Source organism: Herpailurus yagouaroundi, unplaced genomic scaffold (genome assembly GCF_014898765.1).
Source record: "Herpailurus yagouaroundi ecotype Mexico unplaced genomic scaffold, PumYag 163, whole genome shotgun sequence".
NCBI classification, from domain to species: domain Eukaryota; kingdom Metazoa; phylum Chordata; class Mammalia; order Carnivora; family Felidae; genus Herpailurus; species Herpailurus yagouaroundi.
Window position 1 is genome coordinate 48,505,151 of NW_024412404.1, and position 25,338 is coordinate 48,530,488.

The 25,338-nt window shown below is 50.0% G+C and overlaps 1 protein-coding gene across 7 annotated transcripts in view; it reads left to right on the forward strand.

Annotated features, from left to right (window-relative positions):
• Positions 1 to 23,759, forward strand: part of RBM20 (RNA binding motif protein 20) — a 197,392-nt gene extending 173,633 nt beyond the window's left edge. For all 7 annotated transcript variants that reach the window (XM_040486406.1, XM_040486407.1, XM_040486410.1 and 4 more), the window contains exons 10-14: positions 4,510 to 4,611; positions 5,719 to 6,379; positions 7,925 to 8,059; positions 15,897 to 16,018; positions 20,733 to 23,759. In XM_040486406.1, coding sequence (XP_040342340.1) covers positions 4,510 to 4,611; positions 5,719 to 6,379; positions 7,925 to 8,059; positions 15,897 to 16,018; positions 20,733 to 20,843 — 1,131 coding nt within the window. In that variant the 3' untranslated portion in view covers positions 20,844 to 23,759. The remainder of the gene's footprint in view (positions 1 to 4,509; positions 4,612 to 5,718; positions 6,380 to 7,924; positions 8,060 to 15,896; positions 16,019 to 20,732) is intronic.
• The last annotated feature ends 1,579 nt before the right edge of the window (positions 23,760 to 25,338 follow it).

The window sequence follows — 25,338 nt, forward strand, 5'->3', positions numbered from 1 at the left end:
TTGAGAACGCTGAAATGAATTTGCTAAGAGACATAAAGCCTTTTCCACGGGAAGCCAGGTGCATCTCCAGCAGGTAAAATTGCATCTCTAGGAACAAGAATCATTTGCACTACGATCCGTCTTCTGTAGTTTGCAGGGTTATAAAATAGTTCCAGATAACAAAAGGCCCCAACTCCTAAGGATGGGACACCCCGGAAAGGGTGTGCTGGACAGCTAACTGCCCAGCGGTCCATGGAAAGAACACCCTGTTGTCTTTTCGCCCATCTCAAAGTCAGCCACGGTTTTTCCTGACTGGCACAGCAGGGGTTGCTCAGGAGGTGAGATTAGGGACCTGGGTGGGGTGGGTCCACAAAGGCCTTTGTGTGCCTTGCTGAGGACTTGAACTGGATCCCGAGGACCTGTGAACCAGAGGGTGTTTTTAAGAAGTGTGTCTACACTTGGAGGTACCTAAGGGGCTGGTGATGGGTCAGTGCCTCCAAAGAGTCACAGAGGGACAGAGAGCAGCAGCCCCTTGAGCCAAGGGCTCAAGCCTGGGCCTCATACACATGCCAGCAGCCCAGCCCCCTGTGTCCCCATGGCAAAGTGATGGAGCTGCCCCTTCACAAGCCTACCCACATTTCTGAGACTCTTCTTCAGTCTCGGTATTGTTCCTACTATTTCACCCACCTGCTTTCATCGGTTTGCCCATTTAAGGTGACACATGCTATGGGTCATCCCCAGAGCCCTGTTGCAAAAAAAAGATGCCCAGAAAGCCCCATGGGTTTCCACAAATTCTGTCTCTTTAATTGGTTCTGCCTCTAATAGCCCTAGAGTGGAGTCGGTGGGGACTTGGGGTCCCCAATGGATTGTTTCTGTGGGTTTGGGAGCCAGGAAGCCCCAAACCCTTTTTCTGATGGAATATCAGTAGCATAGACTTTCCCTTACTGATCTCAAAGCGTATATAACAATCTTGAAAACGACCCAAATCCTCCAGGGCTGCCCCAGGAGTCAGATAACAGGCAGTGACTGAACTTGGAGATGGAAGACAGCTTGGCTGAGGACGGTGTCGTTGCCTTCTTCTAACATACCAGACACCTCCCACCACAGGGTCTTTACACATGTTCACCTGCCTGAGACCCCTCCCCTGCCAAAGTCACGTGGCTCCTTCCTCCCCACCTTTCACTTGTTGTTCTACTCCCCCCGCAAGTTTATTCCTGGAGAGAAGTCCCACAACATAAAACCACAGTGTCCCAACTCACTTGTCTTCCTTCCCTGCCAAACTCTCCTAGGTCCAACCTATCCCCTGGTCTGTCTTTATTTTATTTAGTGTCTGTCTCCTACAGCCCCCAAACATAACCTCCACAAGGGCAGGAATTTTTGTCTGCTGTGCTCACTGCTATGTCCCCAGTCCCGAAATCAGGGCTTGACACAGAGTGGGTGCCCAGTAAGTATTTGCTGAAGGAAGAAAGGAATGACTGACCCAGACTCTGGAGACAAAGGCCTGGCTTCTGAGAACCAGGTCACTCCCTGTTCTTCTGGGCCTCAATTTTCTCATTGGTGAGATGGGTGTGATCACAGGGCTGTCATAGGGCTTTAATGAGCTTGTGCTCATTCAAAACCTCTAAGATGTCTGGAGAAAGTGCCCATGCTGGAGAGGCCAGTGTGTGTGCTGTTCAGTGTTTGTAAGTGGCCAAGTCCACACCTGAGACTCAACCTTGACCACAAGGCCATAGAAAGAAGGAAAGAGATCAAGTCACTGAATAGGGTGAACATGGGTAGGAAACATTCCTCCACCTTACTGGAAGGGCGATCAAGGGTTATCGACCCAGATGCCTGGAGAAAGGAAGCCAGGAAGGGGACACAGACCTGGTAATAGGGGTGAAGCCAACGTGGAAAGAAGTAATCATGGCAGACCAAGGAGGGGGTACCTGTCTACTGGGGGCAGTTAGCCACTCCTCAGCTCTGTTCTATGGCTGCCATTCAGGAATGCAAGCCGGGTGCTATTAGATCCCCCATTTTTTAAAGAGCGGCACCAAAATCCACGTACCTCTGAAATTTTTCCACATTTTAGAAACTGTATAGACTAGAACATGTCTGTAGGCCAGATGGAGCCCAAGGTTCCCTAGAATGCAGCCCCCAGTATAGGCAGTCCATAGAAGGGAGAAACAGAAAAACTACTTATGCTCAGTTCAGAGCCTAGACAGAGACCTAAGCATGCCAGAGGCAGGTGTGAGCTAGTTAACCACTCCATCCCCTCCTTCCAGTCTCCATCCTCGTATTGACTAATATTCCACAGAGCACCTAGCACTAGGACTACAGTTCTGAGTGAAAACTGAAATGACCCTTGATCTCAGGAGCTCATGGTCTAATGGAAAGACACACTAATCAAATAATTCCTCAAATGAGTAGAAGAGCATGAGTTAAGTGCTAAGAAGGAGATGGAGGTATATACTACTGTTAAGGTGGCAACAAATTAGAGGCTTCCCTGGGTTAAGATGCGACTGTTGAGATTTGAAGGAATGGTGGGTTTCACTGAGTGAAAGGAAGAACAGACAGAACAGCATGTGCAAAGGCCTTGTGGCTGAGGGTCAGTGTTGCAGGAACAGAGACAGCCAGGGTTAGAATGCTGAGACGTAGGTCTGGTTTGTCAACGGGCCTTATCATGCAAGGTTGTAGGCAGGTTACGGATTTGTGTCTTTATCCCGAGTGCAAAGGGAAACAAATGAAATATTTAAGCAAGAAGGTGTGGTGAGGTTAGGACAGTTTTTGCCTTGTGGAGTCATCATTCTTGATCGCCTTGGGGAGAATAGACTTGGGAGGAGGCTACAGGGCAGAAGGGGGAGACCAGTTAGGAGGTGGTTTAACTGTAGGCCTAGCTCTGTGGAGGCAGAGCTCTGCTTGCAACAGTTGGGGCCCAATATCTTAGTCTGTGAGCTGGCGCGGGCAGCTGGGTGCATTGATTGCATTTCTTGGCTTCCCTTAAACTGCTGCTCTCACTTAAAGTGATCCCAGGGTGAGGGGCACACTGAAGGCACTGCTCTTCCTTTGCCTGCGGGAAGAAACGCCTAGATGCAAATGGTGAGGTGCTTACGTCCGGGCCAGGCTGCCCCTGCTTCTCCCAACTGGAATTGGAGGGGGCTCTATTGTGTCCACCTAGGAGTGTGGCTGGAGGAATTTGCCTGGGGAGGGTAAGCGTTACTTACTCGGACAAGGGAGAGCCATAGGTAGTTTATTCAGGGAGATAACAATAAAAGACCTCTCCTTTTGGTGGAAGCTATGCATTCTGATGGCTAAAAAGGCATTTGGAGCTGCTTTGCACTTAGGCTAGCTTGGAAGATCAGAGCAGAGCTTGGAATCTTCCGCTCCAAATACCAGAAAGAGCAAGGACCTGAGGATGTTAGCTCTCTTCCCCTGTCTGGTAATAACTGGTTAAACCAGTCAGCTCTGAGCTCCTGCCCCAGCTGGTTCTGTGTCAGCGCCAGAGGGGTGTGTCCAGTTGTAAGGAATCAGAACCAGAGTCACTTACTCAGAGCCAACCTCAGCCAGAATTGTCGGGAAGATGCAGCTGGCCCCTGAGAAAGTCCAGGAAGAGTCACTGATCTGGTGGCCAAAGTTTAAGTCAGGGGAGAGTATCCTCCAAAAACTTCTAAAATGAGGTTTGGCAAACTTGTTCTACAAAGCACCAGACAGCAAACGTTTTAGGCTATGTGGGCCAAGAGGCCAACGTGAAGATATTATGTAGGCACTTATGTAATCATTTAAAAAGCAACTATTTAAAAATGTGAAAAGCCTTGTTAATTCACAGATTGTGTAAAAGGAGCTCAGATTTGACCTGAGGATGAGTGTTTGCTGACCCTGTTTTCAAGGCTGCTCAGAGGCTAATTCTCCAACCGAACACCTGCTTCTAGCTGTTTGCTTTCTCAGACATGAGCACTGTCTATCATGAGGGACTGAATTTGAGGGAGGGAATAGAAGGAAGGAAGAAGGGAGGGGATCGCTAGTTTGGACTGTAGCTCTAGGAAAGAGAGAGGACAAACGAAGGGTGAGAGGACACTGGTCGGCTGACCGCCCCCTTCCTACTCATAAGTGCCCTGGATGGGACTTCTATGGCCGCAACAGATCTTTGGGGGAGATGTCACCATGATGTTTGTTAACCCCAGGGCCAGTTCACCCTTGGTCCCTTTACTTCTCCTGTCTGTAGGTTTCATAACAACGAAAAGCACCCAGTTTGCCAGGGATTTCTGCCCCACTAAAGACATCAGTCCAGCCATTAAGACATTTCTGTGCCTCCTTTGTCTGTGTGACTTGAGCAAGTTACTTAACCTCTCTGAGCCTTAATTTCCTCATCTGCAAAATGAAGATCATAGCACCTGCCTCCAAGGGGTTTTTGTGAGGATAAAGGAAACGTTGTCTGTGAAAACACACTTAGTGACTGTTAGCTGTGCTCAGCATCATTTTCTCTTGGCACTCCCTCTTTTCTCTGCCACTGCTCACTGTTGATTTGGTTTGTCCTGTTCTTCCTTTGGTAAGGCTGGAAAAGAGGAGCAGGAGGGCATGGAAGAAAGCACCGCATCAGTGGGCAGGCAGGAGAAAGAAACAGAATCCTCTGATGCAGAGGACACAAGGACAAAGGTAAAGTTTGCGTAGAGCCACATGTGCATGATGGCAATGGGGCACCACGTCTCTGGAGGCCCCATCCTGCCCTGTGATGCCCCGCTCGCTGCACGGATGTGTCCAACACCCCGCCTGTGATTCCACGAATGAAGCCAGCATGGTTTTGGGAGAATGGTTTTCCCTGGGATCTTTGCACAGTCTTTACTAAGGAGCTCTTTACCATATGCCTGGGCTCTGCCTCAGTCTCCAACGACTTGGCTGTGCTCGTAAGAGAAAACATGTGCCCAAAAAAGACTCAGGCTTCAGAGCCAGGCTCCCAAAATAGGTCCCTTGGGAGGGGCTGGGGGAAGAGGGGAGCTTTGGATGCACAGGCTGGGGCCCTGACTTCAGCATGCCCAGACCCTGGGACTAACAAAACATCTACTGTGCTCGCAAAGATTATTTGACTTAATTAAAGTAAAACATCCACTTACAGTGTTGGGGCTGCCTCAGCAAAAAGAAATGTGTTTGGAACGTGGCCAGCTTTGTGTCTTTCTGGTCAGGAGAGGTAGAGAGATGGGTATCACTGGCAAGGAAGTTGATCTCCGAAATCTGGCTGCTGGGGACGTGAAGAGAAGTTTCAGGAGGGGCTGAGTATGAGCCATGGCTGTGTAGGTTGCACCCTTGCTGGGAAAGGGACCTTGGGGGAATTTAGTGTGGGGGTGGGGTGGGGGGACTTTGCTACTGTTACATTCAGTGATGGCCTACATGCAAGGAAATAGCTCCAGCAAGTTGATTTATTTAGAGTTTGTAAGTTTGTCATTCACTCATTTAAAAACTGTTTATTGAGCACCTATTACGTACCAGGGCTTGAAATTCTGTGTGCCGTTTTAAACGTGGTAGATGAAACATTAAGGGCTTATTCCAAATGCTGTTTTGAGCCCCAACCTAGAGATGAATCAATGATGTGGGACTTGAGTGGGTTACAGCTCCTCATTAGCCAGCAAATGTTCCCAGGCAGAAGTAAGAGTGCTCAGGATCTTTCTGGTTTTTAGGGGTCCTGTGGTCAAGGTTTGTGCGCTCTGGTTGAATACTATGACCTGCTTCTCAGTCACTCTCTGACCCTTATTCTGCATTTTTGTTCAGGAGCAAGACTGGGAGAGTGGAAGTGAGGCAGAAGGGGAGAGCTGGTATCCCACTAACATGGAAGAGCTGGTTACAGTGGACGAGGTTGGGGAGGAGGAAGATTTTATTATGGAACCAGACATCCCAGAACTGGAAGAAATTGTGCCCATTGACCAGAAGGACAAAATCTGCCCAGAAATATGTCCCTGTGTGACGTCCACCTTAGACCTGGACGTAACCAAGGATTTCACCAACGAGTGTGTGAAGCCCATAGGTAACGGGGCTACAGAACTCAGCCTCAAGTCACCCAAAGATCTGCCTTCTGCTTCCACGAGCTGTCCCAGTGACATGGACGTGGAAATGCCTGGCCTAAATCTGGACGCTGAGCGGAAGCCAGCTGAACGTAAGACAGACCTCTCACTGGAGGGTTCAGATTGCTACGAGAAGCAGGCAAAGGGAGGGGAGAGCTCCGATGTTCATCCGGCCCCTCCACTCCAGCAAATGTCTTCCCCCAAGCCAGCAGAGGAGGGGACCCGGCAGCCTAGCCCACCTCTCGATGACTGCAAGGCCGGGGGGCCCCCCGAAGATGGGGCATGTGAAGGCGGTCCCCTGGAGGGGAAAGCCAGCCCCCGCACCGAAACTGACCTCCAAAGCCAGGCTTGCCAAGGAGTGTCCACCCAGGGTAACTACCTCCCTTTTCTCCTGTGCGCTTGGGTTGATGGGACCACTGCTCACCTAGGGAGGTGTGTGGGCATGTGCAGGCTGGAATGAACATGACTGAGGTTTCAGCCAGCATTAAAGTCGGTGCAGAAAGCCAGCTTCTAAAGGCCTGGTTAAACGGTTAGCGCTTTTAGGCAAACGGTGTAAAGGAAATCAGATAGGAGGCCACATGTTTTCTGAGAAGCAAACTCAGATAGGGCAGACTTCTCTGAATTTACGGGAGCCCAGGTGGACTCTGACAAGTAAAACCTAGCAAAAGCTTTGAGTTATCAGGCCAAGGGGCTTCGGGTCCTCCGGTCAGCAAGCAGCCTGTCATGGCTGCACAACGGTGGACCACCCAGGCTGTTATTTCTGTGAGGCCCGAGTGAGGGGGCGGGAAAAGCAGCCAGGAGCGGGCGGAGGTTAGGATCAAGGTGCTGCCGAGGGGTATGGCCGGTTCCCCTTGCTACCACCGCAGACCCCCTCTTTTCCACGGCCTGGTGGTGAAACAAGGCTTGTCCCAGACTGTCCTCCGCCTCCATTGCAGGTGATGTTGTATCTGTGCCCGGCGCTATGACATCATGAGAGACGGAGTTTAAAATAGGCTAAGCCCTGTCTTCTCTGCCAAGTGGAAACAAAGATCCATCAAGGGCCACGGCGGGAGGGAGGGGGGGCAGAGGAGGAGGAGCCCTCAGTGTTCTCCACATGGAAATAACTAAAGCTCCATTTCGCAGAAAGCCTGCGGCACTTGGAAGGTTGAAGTAGGGGGGCCGAGAGGTGGGGACAGAAGCCGTTGAGTAAAGGCTTGAAAAGAGACATTTCCATCCAGCGCCCTGCGGCCGGCATGAGCCTGTCAGGGAGCTGGAGGCTCCGGCTTTCCTCCCTGTCAAGCTGACCTGAGCTGTTTTCCACCTGCGAGTCTCCATGGAAACTGCCACGCGCTGCCTTCTTGTTGCCAGAGAAACACTGAGGCCCGGGCTGTGTCTACAGAAGGCAGGAGTAAAGAAAGAGCAAACTGTTCACCTTGCCCTGATTGAACCCCTTTAGTTTGCCGGATAGGCCTCAACATGCACTGGTGTTAATGGCTTATTAGCTTACCCAGTGTTTGGAGTTCATATTTAATAACACTGCTCTGGCAGCTTGGGGTGGAAACGGCACTGCCCCTTCTGTCAGCCTCTGCCCCTACAGACGTCAGCACAATTTTTGCCCTTCTGCCTGCAGGGATGGAGCGATTTGTGAGTTGGGGGGCAAGGTAGGGATCCTCCCAGCCCAAAGGGGCAACAGCCCATCCCCCACAGACCCAATGCAAAGGTTTGCCAAGGGTCCGTGGGTGTGGCATTCTTTTTGGCAGTGGAGCAAACTCTTAATTACAGCATTTTGGACCTAATTAGCAGTCCTTGCCCTAGCTTCGTGTTATTAAGCCATGCAAGGGACCATTCCTGATCACACAGTGCAAGAATAGAATTGCAGGGAATCTTTGAGGTCTGTTGTGCTTCATTAGTTCTCTGCCTTGGCTCATGTTTTGCAGAAAACTCCAGGTACATGGAAGTAAAATCTTTGGACGTGAGGTCACCGGAATACACGGAAGTGGAGCTGAAACAGCCCCTCTCTTTGCCTTCCTGGGAGCCCGAGGATGTGTTCAGTGAACTTAGCATTCCCCTAGGTAGGTGAAATACACAGTCCTTCCTGAGAATTCAGCTCCAGGAAATGATCGTTCCATGGACACACCTAGGAGCTCCAGAGGGCCTTTTGTCATTTTGTTGTTGTGTTTAATGTCTGATGTAATGACTGAGACACGCAAGGTGCGTATCTTTAAAGTTTCTTGCAATTTCATTCTCCCATGATAGACCAGATACCTCATGGTATCAGGCCTTGAGCAGCATTGCCCTGGGAGCCAGAGCAAAGACTTGACTTCCCTATTTGGGAATGCTTTGTTTCTGACCATACGGCTTTATTCAGGTAGGGATCAGAGGCCCCAGTGGCTGCCCAAAGTCAGCAGAAATGAACGTCTTCAGCTACTGGCTTCCCTATCCCAACCCTTCCCAAAACATTTGTTTGTTCTTTGAAGGACGAACTTCTGTGAGGCAGTGATGCTGAAGAGACTGCATTTGGGGCAGATACAATATAGTTGATGGAAGGAGCATTGTACAGAGAGAGACATGGTCCCCTTTCCTTCCTATTCTACTTATTGGATGACTGCGTAATCTCAGACAACCCATCCCCAGGATGTATTTTGATTTTTTTTTTTCCTCAGTCACTACAAGTCCTTTATTAACAAGTCAATAAAAGAAAGAGAGAAAGATTGGGAGGTAAAACTACTTTTCTTGGAGGCTCTTGGAGTGGAAGGTACTGTCAGAACCCACCTGGCAGTCAACCCAGCCACAGGCAGAATGGAGATTGGGGATCCAGGGGACCAGATGGTAGGGGGCAATGAGAAGGGGGTGGCTCGGGCCTCGGGCAGGGAATGTGCAAATGCAGAGGCCTGACCGGCAATGATAGGTTGGGGTTCCTGAGCCTTAGTGTTTTCACCTATAATATGGGATTGACTTGGATCACTGGTGTTTTAATGGTGGAAGTGTTGGAGGGGGATGGGAAGGGAGGTTAATAATAAATCAGGGGCGCCTGGGTGGCTCAGTCGGGTAAGCGTCCAACTTCAGCTCAGGTCATGATCTCATGGACCATGAATTCGAGCCCTGCGTCGGGCTCTGTGCTGACAGCTCAGAGCCTGGAGCTTGCCTCGGATTCTGTGTCTCCCTCTCTTTCTGCCCCTCCCCTGCTCATGCTCTGTCTCTCTCTGTCTCAAAAAAATAAAAAAATAAAAAAAATAATAATAAATCAACTAGGACACATTTTCAAAGGGGAGAGTTAACTAAAGTCTCAGGGCAGAGTGAGGGCACCTGGGAGCTTCTGACACTATCGCTAACCCAGTGACTCCCACTCCACATCATCTTTGAGTCTTTGCTTTGACTTTGAGAGGTTGGAAAGCAACGAGACAAAGGAGAAGTAGCAGCTGCTTGAGAGAGCGCTTAGGCAGGTGTCATTTGGGAAAGTGTCACAAGGAAGCACGAGAAGAATGGGTTATGTGATGACCAGTGACCACATGTCTGCTTATTCAGGGAGGGGCTGGTCAGTACAGATGCTCACCCTTTCCATCAGGTTTCTCTTTTTGTTTTCATCTCCTTTTAAACATTTCTTACTGCTTTTGTCCTCCAAATGCTCCATTTTCATAGAGTACTCCTTGGTACTGAGCAGCGCTTACTAGATAACATGGCACCATGCAGAGCACTCTGGGGCAGTTGAGAAATGGAACACAAGTCTCCAAGAACTTGGAATCTGTATGACCCACACAAGCAAAAATTAAGAATAAATTCTGCTACCTTGTAATTCATATCTCTTTTATTATTTTTCATTCCCAAAAGTGTGAAAGATTATTATGACAAATTAAAAAAATAAGAGCCATATAAGGGCACCTGGGTGGCTCGGTCGGTTAAGCGTCCGACTTAGCTCAGGTCATGATCTCACAGTCCGTGAGCTCGAGCCCCGTGTCAGGCTCTGTGCTGTCAGCTCAGAGCCTGGAGCCTGCTTTGGATTCTGTGTCTCCTTCTCTCTCTGCCCTTCCCCCACTCGTGCTCTGTCTCTGTATCAAAAAGTGAATAAACGTTAAAAGAATTTTTTTTAAATAAGAGCCATATAAAGTATATGTTAAATGTTGTGTTTCTTCCCTCCAGTTTTCTCCCCAGCTCCAGAGGTAGCCATGGTCATACCCACGGGCTAGATCACACTATACACAGAATGTTCTACAGTTTGCTTTTTTTTTTTTTTAATTGTTAATGTTTATTTATTTTTGAGAGATGGAGTGTGAGCAGGGAAGGGGCAGAGAGGGAGACACGGAATCTGAAGCAGGCTCCAGGCTCCGAGCTGTCAGCACAGAGCCTGACATGGGGCTTGAACTCAAGAACTGGGAGATCATGACCTGAGCCAAAGCCAGATGTTTAACCAACTGAGCCATCCAGGCACCCCCACCCCCTTTATTTTAATTTAAAAAAAATTTTTTATGAGAGAGAGTGAGAGAGTGCAAGCAGGGGAAAGGGGCAAAGGGAGAAAGAATCTTATTAAGCAGGCTCCACATTCAACACAGAGCCCAACACGGGGCTCAATCCCACGACCCCAGGGCCATGACCTGAGCAGAAATCAAGAGTCAGACACTCAACCGACTGAGCCACCCAAGCGCCCTTCCAATTTGCTTTTTTAACTTAACAGTGGGTCTTAGAGATCTCTTCACATCAGTACACAGAGAATGCATTCTTCTGAACCAGCACACATATTCCATCCTAAAAGATGTACACCATAAATTACTTATCCATTTCTCTCCTGGTGAACACTTAGGATATTGTCAGTTTCTTTTCCCATTATTAAAGGGCTATAATAGTTAAGCTTTTATTTTTATGATTTACCATGCAGGCACCATTGCTAGTGCTTACCTCATGTAACTCTCTCAAAACACCTATGAGGTACGTGATATTTTTATCCTTATTTTATAGGCTAGGAATCTCAGATGCAGAATTACAAAGGTGATGATTAGCAAAGATTGGAGCCAGGATTCAAATCCCAGTAGTTTGACTCATGGGGCCCTGCCGCCTCTATGCTCTGCTGCCTTCCAGACATGCTCTTACATTTGTGTGCATGCCTGGGTTTCTGTAGGACAGCGTCCTAGACCATGGGATTGCGGGGTGGGGGGGGTGGCATCAGATATATTTGCATTTCACATTTTCATAATTGCTGCTAAATTGCACTCCATAAAGATTATACCAGTTTTCACTGCCGGAGTGAGGATTCTCATTCTCCGCTTCCTTACCAACATTGGATGTCATCAGTTTTTAATCTTTACCAACCTGTTGGGAAAATGGGATCTCATTCTGTTTTTAAAAACAGCTCTAATGAAGTATAATTGACGTTAATGAAGTACACATACGTAAGGCGTACAGTTGATCAGTTTTGACATATATGTACATCTGTGAGACCATTACCACAATTAGAGAGCGAACGTATTCATCACTTCTTAAATTTGCTGGTGCTCCTTTGTAATTCCTCCCTCCCCACACCTCAGTCCCCAGGTAACTACTGATCTGCTTTCTGTCACTAAATACTAGTTTGCATTTTAGAATTTCATAGAAAAGGAGTCATAAGGGATACATTGTTTTTGCCTGACTTCTTTCACCCAGCATAATTATTTTGAGATTCATTGATAATTGTGGGGTGGATCAATGGTTGGCTTCTTTGTGTTGTTGAGGAGTATTGCATTGTGGATACAGGTAAACCACATTTTGTTGATTCATTTGTCTCTTGACGGGCATTTGGGTTGCTTCCGGTTTGGGCCTTTTACAGATTGTACTTTTGTCTTGAATGTAGTCTTCGGTTAGCTTTGAGACCCATTATCTTATCTCAGGGGGTCGGGGTATGGTACTATTTTCCGCATTTGACAGGAGAGGAAATGGAAGCCCAGATGCTTACCCAAGAACACACATCAAGTTCAGGTCAGAACTCGGGGCTTCTAATCTGAGACCACTCTGCCATTCTGGTTCCTCTGGCACAGGAAGCACAATGTAGGAAAGGCAATTTTTGTGTAGTGGTTAAGAGCACAAATTGTGGGAAATGACTCCCCAGGTTCAAATCCCAGCTGGCTAGGAGACAATGAGCAACCTCTTTGACTCTTTTCATTGATTTATTGACTTTCTTCATCAATAAATAAGGGTAGTAACATAGAAGCCCACTGTGTTCAGTTACTTTGAGGATGAAACGCATGAGTACGTGTAAGGTCTTAGTATCTTCCAGTAGGAGGTACTGAAGGGTTGTCTGTTGTTATTACTCGTTCATGAGGTAGTAATGGAGACCTACTGTTTCCTCTCACTCAGGCTGCATAACCCTCACCCTCCAGAATCGGTCACTACTGCAGAGACTTCTAGGGAGGCAGGGAACGACTTTCAGGCTTTGTCCCTACAGAGAGCAGGGAGGCGAAGGGGAAATGCCAGGATCCAGAGTAAAAGGGAGGTGAAGTGCCATTGCTCAGGGACTGGGGTGAGCATGGCTGGCGGGGAGAGGGCACTGCCCATGTGTTTCAGGCCAGCTTTGGGTGACCCTAGCCAGCCTGCGCCTGCCAGGGCCTGTGCTTACCAGTACCAAAGGGCGTTGTCTGCAAAAACGCAAGGTCCCCCTGCACCCATCGCAGGCTTTGCTGGGATGACCGAGTTAGAATTGCCCGGGCCAGGAGCTATTATTAGAAAGCAAATGCAGCTTTAATCGTTGTTCCCTTAGTAGAGGCTGAAAAATGGGAGGACCACGTGGCTCCAGACTGGTTGGGGAGCTCACAGTTTTCTCGACGCGGTAGCGTCACTTGTGGCCCTCCCATTCCAGAGGCATCCAAGACGGTGTTGGCATGTAGTGCCCGGGGCAACTCCCAGTTAACTCAGGGGGGAGTCGCCAGGCATTCGGGGATCCTCCTCAGGCTTCTCCTCCCTCAGCGCGGTCTTTTCAGCACCTGGTACCGCCTGCCCAGCCGCTGGGCACCAGGCAGGGGCAGGGAAGTGTTGCTGCCAACCTTTGGAGTCTGGGTTCTCCAGGCGGCCCTGGTGAAAGGTTAGAGGGCAATAAGGCCTCTGTGGAGAAATGTGTCTGGAAACTCTCCGTTTCTGAGCACCAGGCAAAATGAGAGGTGCTACCCATAACACCCTTCGTGGGGGTATCATTTCTGTTTTACAGAGGAGGAAGCTAATCTCAGAGAGTTTAAATAATGTACCTGAGGTTACACAGTGTAAGTCAAGGAGCTAGATCTGTCTGACTCTAAATTCTATTTTCCCTCCATTATTCCGTGGCTTCCAAGCTTGTTTTTGGTTTTTGGTTTTGCGTTTTGTGTTTCTGTGTTTTTTTGGCAGTGGGAGCCTTTGTTCAAGTGCAGTCTCACCCAGAACCAGCCCCCCACACGGTAGCTGTGCTTCTTGTGTTGAAAGGGGCCACAGCTGCCAGCTTGGGCCCAGCTTTACACTCTGGTGGCTTCTGAGGCAGCGAAGCTCCTTCTGGGGGACCCAGGGCAGCGGTTAGAAGGTCTCTGGGGAAACTTGAAGGATGCTGGAGGCCTTACCCCGGGGCCTGCAGTGAGACCCCAGGTTTCTGTGCTGGGACCACCCAGCTGGCCCAGCCAGCGTCTGGGGCAGGACAGAGGAAGGAGTGGCTCTGATCCCAGGCCTGTGTCTGCTCCGCATGGTCTCCGGGTAGTGCTTCTTCCTTCCCAATTGCCTTTATCTCCCTGTTCTGCAGCAGCAAGGGGGGGGGGGGGCGTTCTGTGGGAACAGGGGATGAAGGCGGGCCTTGCTTCATTTATGCTCCTTCGCCACCAGCCTGTTTGTGGGGTGGAGGGGGGAGCTGGGCCACCCACAGGCAGGGCAGGGGCCGCTTTTCTGTCCCTTGCAGTGAGGGCGGGAGGAAGGTGAGGAAGGGAAGGACACAGCCTCCCTCTGGGCAGAGGGCCGAGGGAGGCCCCCTCCCTGCTGGAGACTGCTGGAGGCAGGGCAGCACTCTGCGTGGCAGTTAGAGAAAACTGGCTGAGGAGGCTGCCAAAACCAGGCCCCAAACCACAGAGGAGCAATCAGTCAAGGCAGGCCTGGGGCAGGCCTCCCGGGCTCCCCACTCCCTCCAGGCCCCCTGCTGCACACTGATAAGTGGCTCTTTTGACACGGAAAAAAAAATTGTAATTACAAGTCTAAGCTGCTGCTCTATGACAGGGTCTCCTGTGCGCGTAGGTCTGTCTCCACTCTGGGAGGCCGAGGCAGGAAAGCGAAGGAAGCCCGGACTCGTGGTCACACGCAGCGCCTCGGTGGGGACCTGGCCTGTCTCCCTCTGTGCAAGAAGAAGCGGCCGTTCCCCCGGTGGGCTGCTCCCAGCCCCGCTCTCCCGTCCCCGCCCCCCCCCAGCCTCCCACGCCGCCCCCCCACCCCCACCCCGACTCCCGTGCAGGCAGCTCTCCGACCACTGCCGCCCCCAGCAGGGCAGCGGGCGCTAACCAGATGGGCGGCAGCAAAGCCCAGCCGAGTGCCAGGCGCACACACCAGCGGCCCCGGTCTGGAAGCAGGATCCGGGCATTCGGAGCCGCCAGCCCCGTTCCTTTAGTTCCATCACGGGTCCTGCTTTTTCACAGCCCTTATACCTGCTCTTCTGCTGGCATGTCACAATCAGGCACCTGAAGAAGCCGAGGCCCCGGCCAACGGTGGCGTTCACCTGACTCTCCCCGGTTTCCACAGGTTCCTGGAGTCTGGTCTGCACCCTCTCAGACCTGGGCTCTTTCCACTCTGCTGACCGTGGCTTCCAGAGGAGAACCATGGGGTGCCTGGGCGGCTCAGTCAGTTGAGTGTCCGACTTCGGCTCAGGTCATGATCCCACGGTTCGCGGGGTCCATCCCTCCATCAGGCTCTCTGCTGTCAGCCTAGAGCCTGCTTTGGATCCTCTGTCTCCCTCTCCCTCTGCCCTTCCCCTGCTTACACTCTCTCTCTCTCCCTCCTTCAAAAATAAATAAACACTTTTTAAAAAGTAAAAAAATAAACTCAGCAAGGGGGCTAGTAATTTAAAAAAAGAAAGAGAGAGAGAGAGAGAGAGGGAGGAGAACCGTGGCCCTCAGAACACCGTGGTGAAGGCTGGAGTTCCTGCCCTCTCTTTCAGGTGAATCCTCTGGGCTGGGACACTGCCACTTAACTTCCCTGGCTATTGGGCCACTCTTTTCTTTCCTTTAAATCAAAAGGCCTCCCAGAATCCTGTGACCTCTGTTTAGCAAATCCCAAATAAAATGCTGTTGGTTAATGGCTCAGAGGTAAAGACTGGAGAAGGGTGGGAAAATGTTTATGATTTTACATAACTGTTACGTGGAAAAGGGAGGAGACAGAATTGCATTTAGGGAACAGTTAAAACGGCCCCCCCGCACCCCCCACCAAAAGAAAATATTTTGATTGAAGGACTGAGTGATTTTTCCTCACTTCTGTGTGTTTTTAAATTTTTCTTTAATGAATATGATTCTAAAACAAACAAAAATGAGAGCATTCTTTCAGAGTCCTGGCCACAGCAGCTACAGAGAGGGGTACAGCATGGAGAAATGAAAGCCAAGCAGTGAAATGCGAGAAACCTCCTTCCTCCTCCTCTCCCTGCAAGCAGGCTGATGGTCGGAGGGCTTCGGTCTGCAGAGGCAGCCGCAGAGCGTAGAGTTGCTGAGCATTCCAGCACGCTTGAGGGAGTTCATCCCTTCCTTCAACCGCCTGTGAACGGAGTCGGCACTGTTTTCCTCATGCCTGCTCTGCAGATGGGGAAACTAGGCTTGGAGAAGCTGGCCAGCCAGCCAGAGTCCACGGCAAGCGAGGGACGGAGCTCGCTGCTCCCGTTTCCACTGACGGCTGGCAAGGCCACAGGGGTCTCACGTTGCCTTCCTAACCCCTGCCTGTCCATCATCCCCTGTCCTTCTGCAGGGGTGGAGTTCGTGGTGCCCAGGACTGGGTTTTACTGCAAGCTGTGTGGGCTGTTCTACACCAGCGAGGAGATGGCGAAGATAAGCCACTGTCGCAGTGCTGTTCACTACAGGAACTTACAGGTAACCAGCGCCTTCCTTGCTGAGCAACCGGGGACTCCCTGGTCTCTGTGTCTGGGAGTTTCCATTTCCTTCCACCACATGGAGAACTGCTCTTTCCTCAGGCTTGACTCCGCCAGGCTGCTGCACATGGTGGCTGCCTCCCCTGAGCTCTCGGGGCATCTGTCTCTCCTGGAGTATTCACAAGACATTCTGTTCGGGCCTGGATTTGGGGGTATCTGTCTCTCTCTCTCTGTCCTGAGTAATTCAAGCTAGCCATCACCTGGCCCGTGGGTGAGGCTGAGTCCTGTTCACAAGACTTGGATGTTCCAGAGGCAGAGATTTCTCTAGGTTTCTGTTCCCCCATGCAGTATCCCTGTTTGCTAGAATAAAAATCACTGTTTTGTCCTATTTAAATCTATCCTGCAGCTCTTAATTGCAGGCATACTAGGTACAGACGCTGCTCTAGGCACTGGAGATACAACAGCGACGATGACAACAAATCAGACAAAAATCCCTGCCCTCCTGGGGCTTCCATTCTAGTGTAGGAGATAAGCGCTAACTAAAATAAGAGTTAAAGTATAGTAACAGGGGACATATTAAAAATACTCTACATACCAGATTTCATCCAGTGTAAGGTGCTGTCGGTTGTAAGACACGCTCCCATTTCTCGGAGACCAACAAGAAAAAAAAAAAAATGTTGCAATGGTGAGACTCCATCAATTGTAAAATACATCTCAATTTCAGAGATGTGAATATGTGGGGAAAAAACCCTCATCTTAAAATCAGAGAATTACAGGAATATGTTCTATAACTAATACCCCTAATATGTAGTGTGTTGGAACAGCTGGGGTTTAGTAACTTAATAGAAAGCGTGGCATATCAGATGCCCGGGAGAAATAGTTCATGGCACCTCATGTTTTTACTACAAGGAGTCAGACTGGTGTTTTGACACAGGAGGCCTCAACTAGGACAGACCCTCATGGTGGCAGCATGCCCTAATTCCTGAGCAGGCATTACTGTCACAATTAAATTGTGGAGGATCTGATCTAGCATTTCTTAGCCAGAGATGTGAAATAGAATCACCTGGACAGTGTTTTGAAAGTATATATATACTAGGTTAGATACTTGGTAGAATTTGGGGGCAGGGGTCCAGGAATACATAATTTCAGAAAGTTCTCCATATGAGTCTAATGTGCATTCCTAGTTAAGAAATGCAGATATGGGTCAACTCTTTTGTTTTATGGCTAAGGGAAACTGAGACCCGGAGAAGCTATGTGATTTATCCAAAGCCATGCAGATGGTGAGTTACTAGGCTTGGGAACAGATTGCCTGATTCTTTTTTTTTTTTTTTAATTTTTTTTAACACTTATTCATTTTTGGGAGACAGAGACAGAGCATGAGTGGGGAAGGAGCAGAGAGAGGGAGACACAGAATCTGAAGCAGGCTCCAGGCTCCGAGCTGTCAGCATAGAACCCGATGCGGGGCTCGAACTCACGAACTGTGAGATCATGACCTGAGCCAAAGTCGGACTCTCAACCGACTGAGCCACCCAGGCGCCCCCTTTTTTTTCTTTTTTAAGTTTATTTATTTATATTGAGAGAGAGCAGGTAAGAGGCAGAGAGAGAGGGAGGGAGAGAATCTCAAGCAGGCTCCATGTAATCAGCACAGGGCTCAATGTGGGGCTCGAACTCACAAACCTCAAGATCATGACCTGAGCCCAAGTCAAACATTTAACCGACTGAGCCACCGAGGTGCCCCCAGGTTGCCTGATTGTTAATCACTTTCCTTTTTTTTTTACTCTATTAAGCTGATCTTCCAAACCGAGGCCCATAATAGCATAGCCTGTGTCACCATCTGTCATTGGCCGTGCCCAAACTCATGTCATTTAAACCTCTTGATTTCCCTCTGGGAGAAGCTGCTCTGTGGACAAGGAAGCTATGGAGCCTGGGGCCCAAATCCTGCCCTCTCCTGGGGGAGCTCAGTGAAGGCCTGACTTGGCCAGACCAAGGATTCAGACTGGGCTCCACAGGGCCAGTTGAGGGCAGCCATCTACTCTGAAGACATCCTCCTCTTCCACTCCAACAAGATAAAATCTATAGAATGGCAGGGCTGAATGGGGTCTTGGAAATCATCCGGTCCTGATTTTCCCAAACTATGGTCCCCATACCAGCTAGCATCTTTTAAAAATGCAGCTTCCTGGACCCACCCTACTCCTGCTTATTCATTCTTTCCAGGGCTGGCCCTGAGAATACTCATTTAAAAAATCTTTCCAGCAAGTTCTGATACCTCGACTTGAGAACTTTTGATCTCATGTGGCATTCTCAGCTAGATTATGTAGCTCTCAAGGAGGCCACACAGCTCAAGGTCATTCAGGAAGTTAGGATAAGTATAGGCTTGCCAAGGCCTCTGGTTCTAAATCCTGGATTCTTTTCCAGGGCAGTGGACTATACTATGTTCAGGGCCTATGGGCCAACCCCCCAGGCCACCTTACTTCCCCACAGCAGGCCAGAGCCATTCCTGTGGTCCCCAGGCACGTCAGGACCAGACATGGGCTAAGCCTTTTAGGCCTGCCAACTGCAGATCAGGTTTCCCTGGTACACCTGTTGGGGAGCTGGGAGCCTCCACCGCGGGCTTCCCAGATAAAGTTTCTGTCAATGGCCTTGACAGAATGTCTCTTGTCCACACAGCCTCGCCCACCCCACACTACCCCGAGTTACACGTGGGAAAAGTGAAGAATTGAGACCCGAGCAGCAGTGCTGCTCACACCTGAGTCAGGCAACTTGTAAACTTAGCAGCACCAGGAGGCCTTGAGGTGGGGGTGAAGGATTACTCTTTGAGGTAGGAGGCAGCCTCCATTCTCTCTGTGCATTCTCTCACAGCTACTGCTGTGCCCCCACCGCTGGTCACAGCCCTGAGATAACCCACCCCGAGTGGCCTGGAACAACAGGTGCGGTCAAGTGCTTGAGAGGAAAACTAGGGGCGCCTAGGTGGCTCGGTCGGTTGAGCGTCCAAGTCTTGATTTTGGCTTGGGTCATGATCCCAGGGTCATGGGATTGAGCCCCAAGTAGGGCTCCGTGCCGAATGTGGAGCCTACTTAGGATATTCTCTCTCTCTCTCTCTCTCAAAAAAAAAAAAAAAAAAGAGAGAGAGAGAGAGAGAGAGAGAGAGAGAGAGAGAGAAAGATAAGCTAGGTGCCTGCCTGGTTGCAGGTCCAGAGCTCACAAGCAGTGCATCACCCACTTGCCTTCCTGAGATGAGGTGGAGGGCAAACCAGGCCTCCATCAGCAGCCTGGCCCACAGGGACCCTTGGTCTGTCTGCCGCCCTTGCCATCGGGCTCACCCACCTCTCAGAGCCAACTAGTCTGTTCTAGAGAGAGCAGGTGGTCTTACGCACATCCCCTCATCTGACCCTCAGAATCACCCTGAGAGGAGGGAAGGCACTGTTTCTCCCACTGACCAGGTTAGCAGAGCTGAGAGCAGATGAGGGACTTACCCAGAATCAGATGCCTGATGCAACTCATGATAAAGGGCAACATTACAGAGCGTTTATTCTGTGCCATGCACTATGCTAAGTGCTTTACGGTACTTTCCCTGGACCTCGTAGCAACCTTACGTGGTAGATACTGTTACTACCCACACTTTACAGATGTCAGAGACCTTGGGTCACTTGCCTGCTGAGAGCTAGGATTTGAACCCAGGTCATCTGATGGCAGAGCCCACACACTTGACCACTGCGCTGGATCAAACCCTGCTGACTCCTCACCCAGTGCTCTTTGCACTGCCACCTGCTGCCCTGGCAGTCAGAGGACCCAGCTGGGGCCCTAGGCCTTTCTACTTGTGTCTCACTGTGTGGAATCTAGAATCCCAAGCGTGGCCTGACGTTTGGCTGGGGGCCAGTGATAGTGGTGAGTGTTTGGGGGGCCGTGTGAGCAGCTCCGACTATAGAACAGGAATCCAGCAAAGGACCTCCAGGGCACTCAGCCTGCCCACCCGCCCACCAGGAGACAGGTTGTTAGGAGAGGCTGCAGTGTGTCCTTCACAATCCTTGGACAATCCAAGGACATTGCTTCTCTCCTCCCGGAGGCCCGTTGGTCTAGCGGGCTGCTTCTCCCTCCACCTGTCATACACACAGCCCCTGGGTGCTGAAGCTGTCCTGGAAAACAAGTAGTCTTTGTAATTCAATGAGGTGTGGGTTCTTTTATGTTTATTTATTTATTTTGAGAGAGAGAGAGAGAGCACGTGAGTGTGAGCAGGGGTGACACAGAGAGCAAGAGAGAGAAAGAAAAAAATCCCAAGCAGGCCCCATGCTGTCAGTGCAGAGCCTGACATGGAGCTCGATCTCACGAACCGTGAGATCATGACCTGAGCTGAAATCAAGAGTCAGACGCTTAACCGACGGAGAGACCCAGGCGCTCCTAAATGAGTTTCTATAAGAAAAACAGCAGTGCTTGCACTGGATAAGGTCTTTGGAATTGTTTGCTGTTGTTAGGATCTGTGTTTTAGATGTCTTCTGCAAGAATCATGCATTACTTGTAAACTAACACAAAGAGTTGGGGTGGGGGAGCTTAGCATGGGTCCGGTAGCCTCAGAAGGATCTGGGGAGGGTAGGGAGGGGGTCCCACCCACTGGGAGACAAGATAGGAGAAGAGGCTAAGATACCTCCCTTTTCTCTCATTTCCTTTCTGGCCAGGTCACTGCTAACCCTCTCCCTTCCCTTCCCTGTCTTCCGCTGCAGAAGTACTTGTCCCAGCTGGCCGAGGAGGGCCTCAAGGAGACCGAGGGGGCAGGCAGCCCAAGGCCCGAGGACAGCGGAATCGTGCCACACTTTGAGAGGAAGAAGCTCTAGGCCCCTGCAGCGGCTTCAGCCGGGAGAGGACAGCCTTCTGAGGCGGGGCCTTCCTGACATCCTGGACAGGAGCCAAAGCCTGGGAGGAAGGCAAACCAGGCCGCCTGAGCTTTTTCTCGGAGACTCATGAAATCGCCCCTCAAGTGTCTCCCTGGTGAGAGCTGTCACCTCGTGTGTCCAGCGGCCGAGCGCTACCCTCTCTCTCCCCGTTGATTCTTGTTTCCTTCAATTTGCTTCTCTTCTTTCCCCTCCTCCTCTCACCTTCTGTGCCAAGGGTCATTTATTTTTCATAAAACCCAACTTCTCAGGGATTTTCACAGTGTCCAAATTCTTGGTGGCCAGCCGGATCAACCAAGGAAGAGATCTCACAGAAACCCCTGGGTCAAGAACCACTTCGGGGAGCCTGGAGCATTTTCCCTGCCTGGCATTCTGAGCAGGGGAGCCGAGTCGGGCCCTGCAGTCCTGGAGAGGGGGGCACCCTAGACCATCCGTTGGCAGAAGCTGGGAGTTTCTCCAGCGGGACCACTTTTGCGAAAAGCCCCCATTTTTAATAACTCTTTCATCCTCTCAACTATTCTAGAAGCCCATCAGATTCATGCCTTAAAATAAAGTTAATGAATTTCACAGAGGAGGAAAACCACTCTTCATTTTGGAACCTCTGTTAAGTCCCCCCCACCGCCCACCGCCCCACAAAGTTAGTTCTGTCCTCAGGATTTCAGGAGGTACCAGGGTTGGTTCTGTTCCAGACAATGAATTTGGTGTAGATTCACTTCAATAAAAAATTAAAACAGTAGTGTCTTTTCCCTTCAGCTGAGACCGTAGTTGGTGTGGGCTTGGGTCAGATGCTGGCCTCCCAGCCATGGGTCATATTGCTTGAGAGACACGTAATAAGGAAATGGTATCTGTCTTTGACTCGCTCTTGGTGCCTGCACTCTGGGCCCCAGCAGCCTCTCAGTGGGATGGTTTCTAAAATGGTCTTCGCGGGTGGGGGGCGGTGGAGAAGCTAAGGAAAGAGCAAGGCTGCAGGACTGAAGAGCAGCATTTCAGGATTGCCAAGTATTTATAGGTGGGCAGGAGGTCAAGGGCATTTCAGAGGACCCCATGTGCAGACTTTGATGTGGAGTGTTATGAAGAACAGAACTTTTCTTCCTGCATGGTTTTCTGATTCTAGAGGTCAGTGCCTTCAGGCCCGAGACTAGAGGGTCTGATATTCCATTGGGAGCATTTGGGACAGAGGTGTTAGGCTTGGCCACAGCTGTAGGGAAGACCTCAAGAAGGTAAGAGGGGAGCCTTGTGCTGTTTCCACAAGCTAATAAGCTACTTCCCTGGCTCAGCCCCTAGAAGATGGTTCCTATGTTTCTATTCCTGACCACAGAGAGAGAGAGAGAGACCAGGAAGGGATTGTTTGTTTTCTATTATTTTTTGCAATTGTTATAGTAGGTGAGATTTTTTTATGGTAGATACCTATGCTGCACATTCTGTCCTCTGCACTAATGGTGAAAGAATAGAAAAATCATCTGAGTTTGACACTGACATTTTATCAGTAAGTCTGAGGCACGGAGAAGAAAGAAATGTAGAATATAAAATGTATAAAATGATCCTGCGTAAACCTTGGGGCACATGGTCACTGGTGAGAAGAGTTGCGGGGAACCTGTCAAAGAGAACAGTGAAGGAAAGTACCCGAGGCAGACCAGCCAGCCCCTGGGCATGAGCAGTGAGAGGCTGGAGGAAGCAGGAAGCCTGACCTTGGCATCAGGCCATCTGGGGGCCTCGGAAAGGTTGGTGTCTCCAAGAGAGTGGGCTCTGAAAATGGTGGCTCAGCTCTAGCTGCCTCCACAGGTTTTTACCTGGTGTTCTGGAGACCAGCCTCCTCCATTTCTGGGAAAACCCCTGGCCCTATTTGTCTTTCCTCCCACCTGGGGGATGTCTAGGGTCAGCTCCCTGGCCTCCTCGGGAACCTTGCTGGGAAAAGCCTACCACCTCCATCAGAGGCTGGAACTGAGCATTTTCAGAGAAGCTGGCAGTCTTTTCTCCCAGCAAAGTGGAAGCTGACCCCACCGGCTCATCCCCGCAGCACTGTTTCCATGGAAACCAGGATAGCTGTTCAAACAGCCTCATTCCCAAGTAGCGCAATGGCTCCCTTGCTGATAGACTGACCTTCTCCATATTGCAAATCTGGCAAGAGCCCCTGGGAGGGAGAGAGGAGAGGCTCTCTGCGTTCAATCAGAACCTTCAGTTTAAAAATCATCTAAGATTCTGTACTGGTGTATATATATATATATATATATATATATATACATATATATTTATTTCTATTTATTTTTATACAATTCCATTGGCATGGTCCTTTACCCACTCTATAATTTGCACTCCTTGTTCCTACATGTGTCATACACAAGGCAGTATTAAAGAAAACCAGGAAAATACTGATCTATTTTTTAAAGCTTTTCTTCAGTGTTTGTCAAACATTTCAAAGTGTCTCCCCAAAAAGCTTGTTTGAGAGCAGCTGCTACCTTGAGCAACAGATTCATTTGTACCCTGGGTTGAGATACCAAAAGGCCGATGTACTTTTCATTGTAAACACCCAAAATAAAGTATATCCAGATGTTATTCCCAAAGAATTTGTTAGATTTGATGTTGGTGTGAGAACAGCCATTACTATCCGGGTTTCCCTTTCTTGGACAAGTGTAAGGCTGTGATCTGTTAGAATGTACTTGAACTGGACCAGAGTTTGTTTTTTGAGCTTATGAGAAAAAGAAAAAGAAAAACACTAGTTAAGCTTGAACTTGTAAAGTATTGGAATTTGTTGAGTGTCTTATAAATTGTCATCGCTTTTCCTGATCTGTATAATTGACCGCCATGTTTGTTTTTACAAAAAGAAAAAAAAGATTTTTAATAAAGACAATTTGAAAGCTTGTGGGTAGCTGTCGGTCATGCAGGGATCCTTTGACATGTGGCTGGGGGAAGCTCATTGAGCACAGAGATTGGTATCTGGTCCCTCTCCGAATCTAGAATGTCTCTAAAGCGTTGAGCAGAAAAGATACAACAGCTTCTACTCGGAGCTCGGGAATCAGAGATTCTTAGGGGTAGACCTCCAGAAGAGTTAAGCCTGGGAGAGTGGGGAGCTGCTGTCCCTTTTGAAGTATCAGGTAGAAAAGTCTCCTGGCCTCTTATAAGCCCCTCATTCCTACTGCCCAGTGCCCCGACTCTTCTAGTGGGCTGAACAACATTGTCCTGCACCAGGACAAGTCGGTTCGTTTCTGGCCATTCCTTCAGCTGATGGTTGATGCCTAGCCCGGGCACCTGTTAGCCCTGTGACTTCCTAAGTCCTGAGTTCTCAGGCATAAAGGGGGATTATAGTATAAATCACCTCTGGGTTGTTTCAGGTGTAAGGTAATTGCTGGTGAAAACACGTGGTTCGCTGCGTAGCCCTGAACCTTATTTCCTTTTGGAATGTTAAGCTCTTCCTCAGCCATGTCTTTTTTTTTTTTTTTAATTTTTTTTTCAACGTTTTATTTATTTTTGGGACAGAGAGAGACAGAGCATGAACAGGGGAGGGGCAGAGAGAGAGAGGGAGACACAGAATCGGAAACAGGCTCCAGGCTTTGGGCCATCAGCCCAGAGCCCGACGCGGGGCTCGAACTCATGGACCGCGAGATCGTGACCTGGCTGAAGTCGGACGCTTAACCGACTGCGCCACCCAGGCGCCCCCTCAGCCATGTCTTTTAGCAAAACAAGGCCAGTCTCCCGGGCCCATTTGGCCAGTTCTTTGAGTGGCCTGGAACCTTGTGTCGGGCCCTTCCCTCCAGTTGGCAGTGTTCCCAAGTCAGCGGGGAGGGGCTGGACAGTCTGGCCCTAGAGGGCAAAATGAGTGGGGCCGCCTGTAATTAGCTAGAGCACATTGTAGATCTGAGGAAAGTTCCTGTCAAGCCTGTTGCTGCTCCCAAGCCCCACCCTCAGCCTATTGTGGCCATCCCGGAGCTGAGCTCAGGCCTCCACTTCCCAACCAGGAGGGGTGGAGAAGCATCCTTCCCTGCAACTGTTGGCTGTGCCCCAGCTGGCCAAAGCAGTGAATGGGCCTGGAGCTTGTCCTCTGCCCCAAGTTCGGCATCCAGGATGTCTGGTTATGTCCCTGGTGCCAGGCCCAGCATGTCGCTCTACGAGGCATAGCTCTTGGGGTGGGGGTGGGGGTGGGGGGACTTGCACACTGTATTCTGTAAGATGGCCCTCCCTGGAGCTGTGCAGTGGAGATGTCCTGCCGGGAACTCTGTGAATTGCAGTCTTCCTGCCCTTGCCTGAGTTTTCCCATTTTCTCTCTGATATTCTTAAAGGCCCTAGAACCTGGTTCTGAGCCAGTCTACCAAGCTGAAGCCCTGATATTCAGACCCACTCTCTGTGCTTACTTCTCTTCCAAGGATCAATGCCAGACTGCCCCTGGTTCAACTCTGCCATGGCCTAGACGTTGAGGTTGCTTCTCATAGTCCGTGACTAGGCC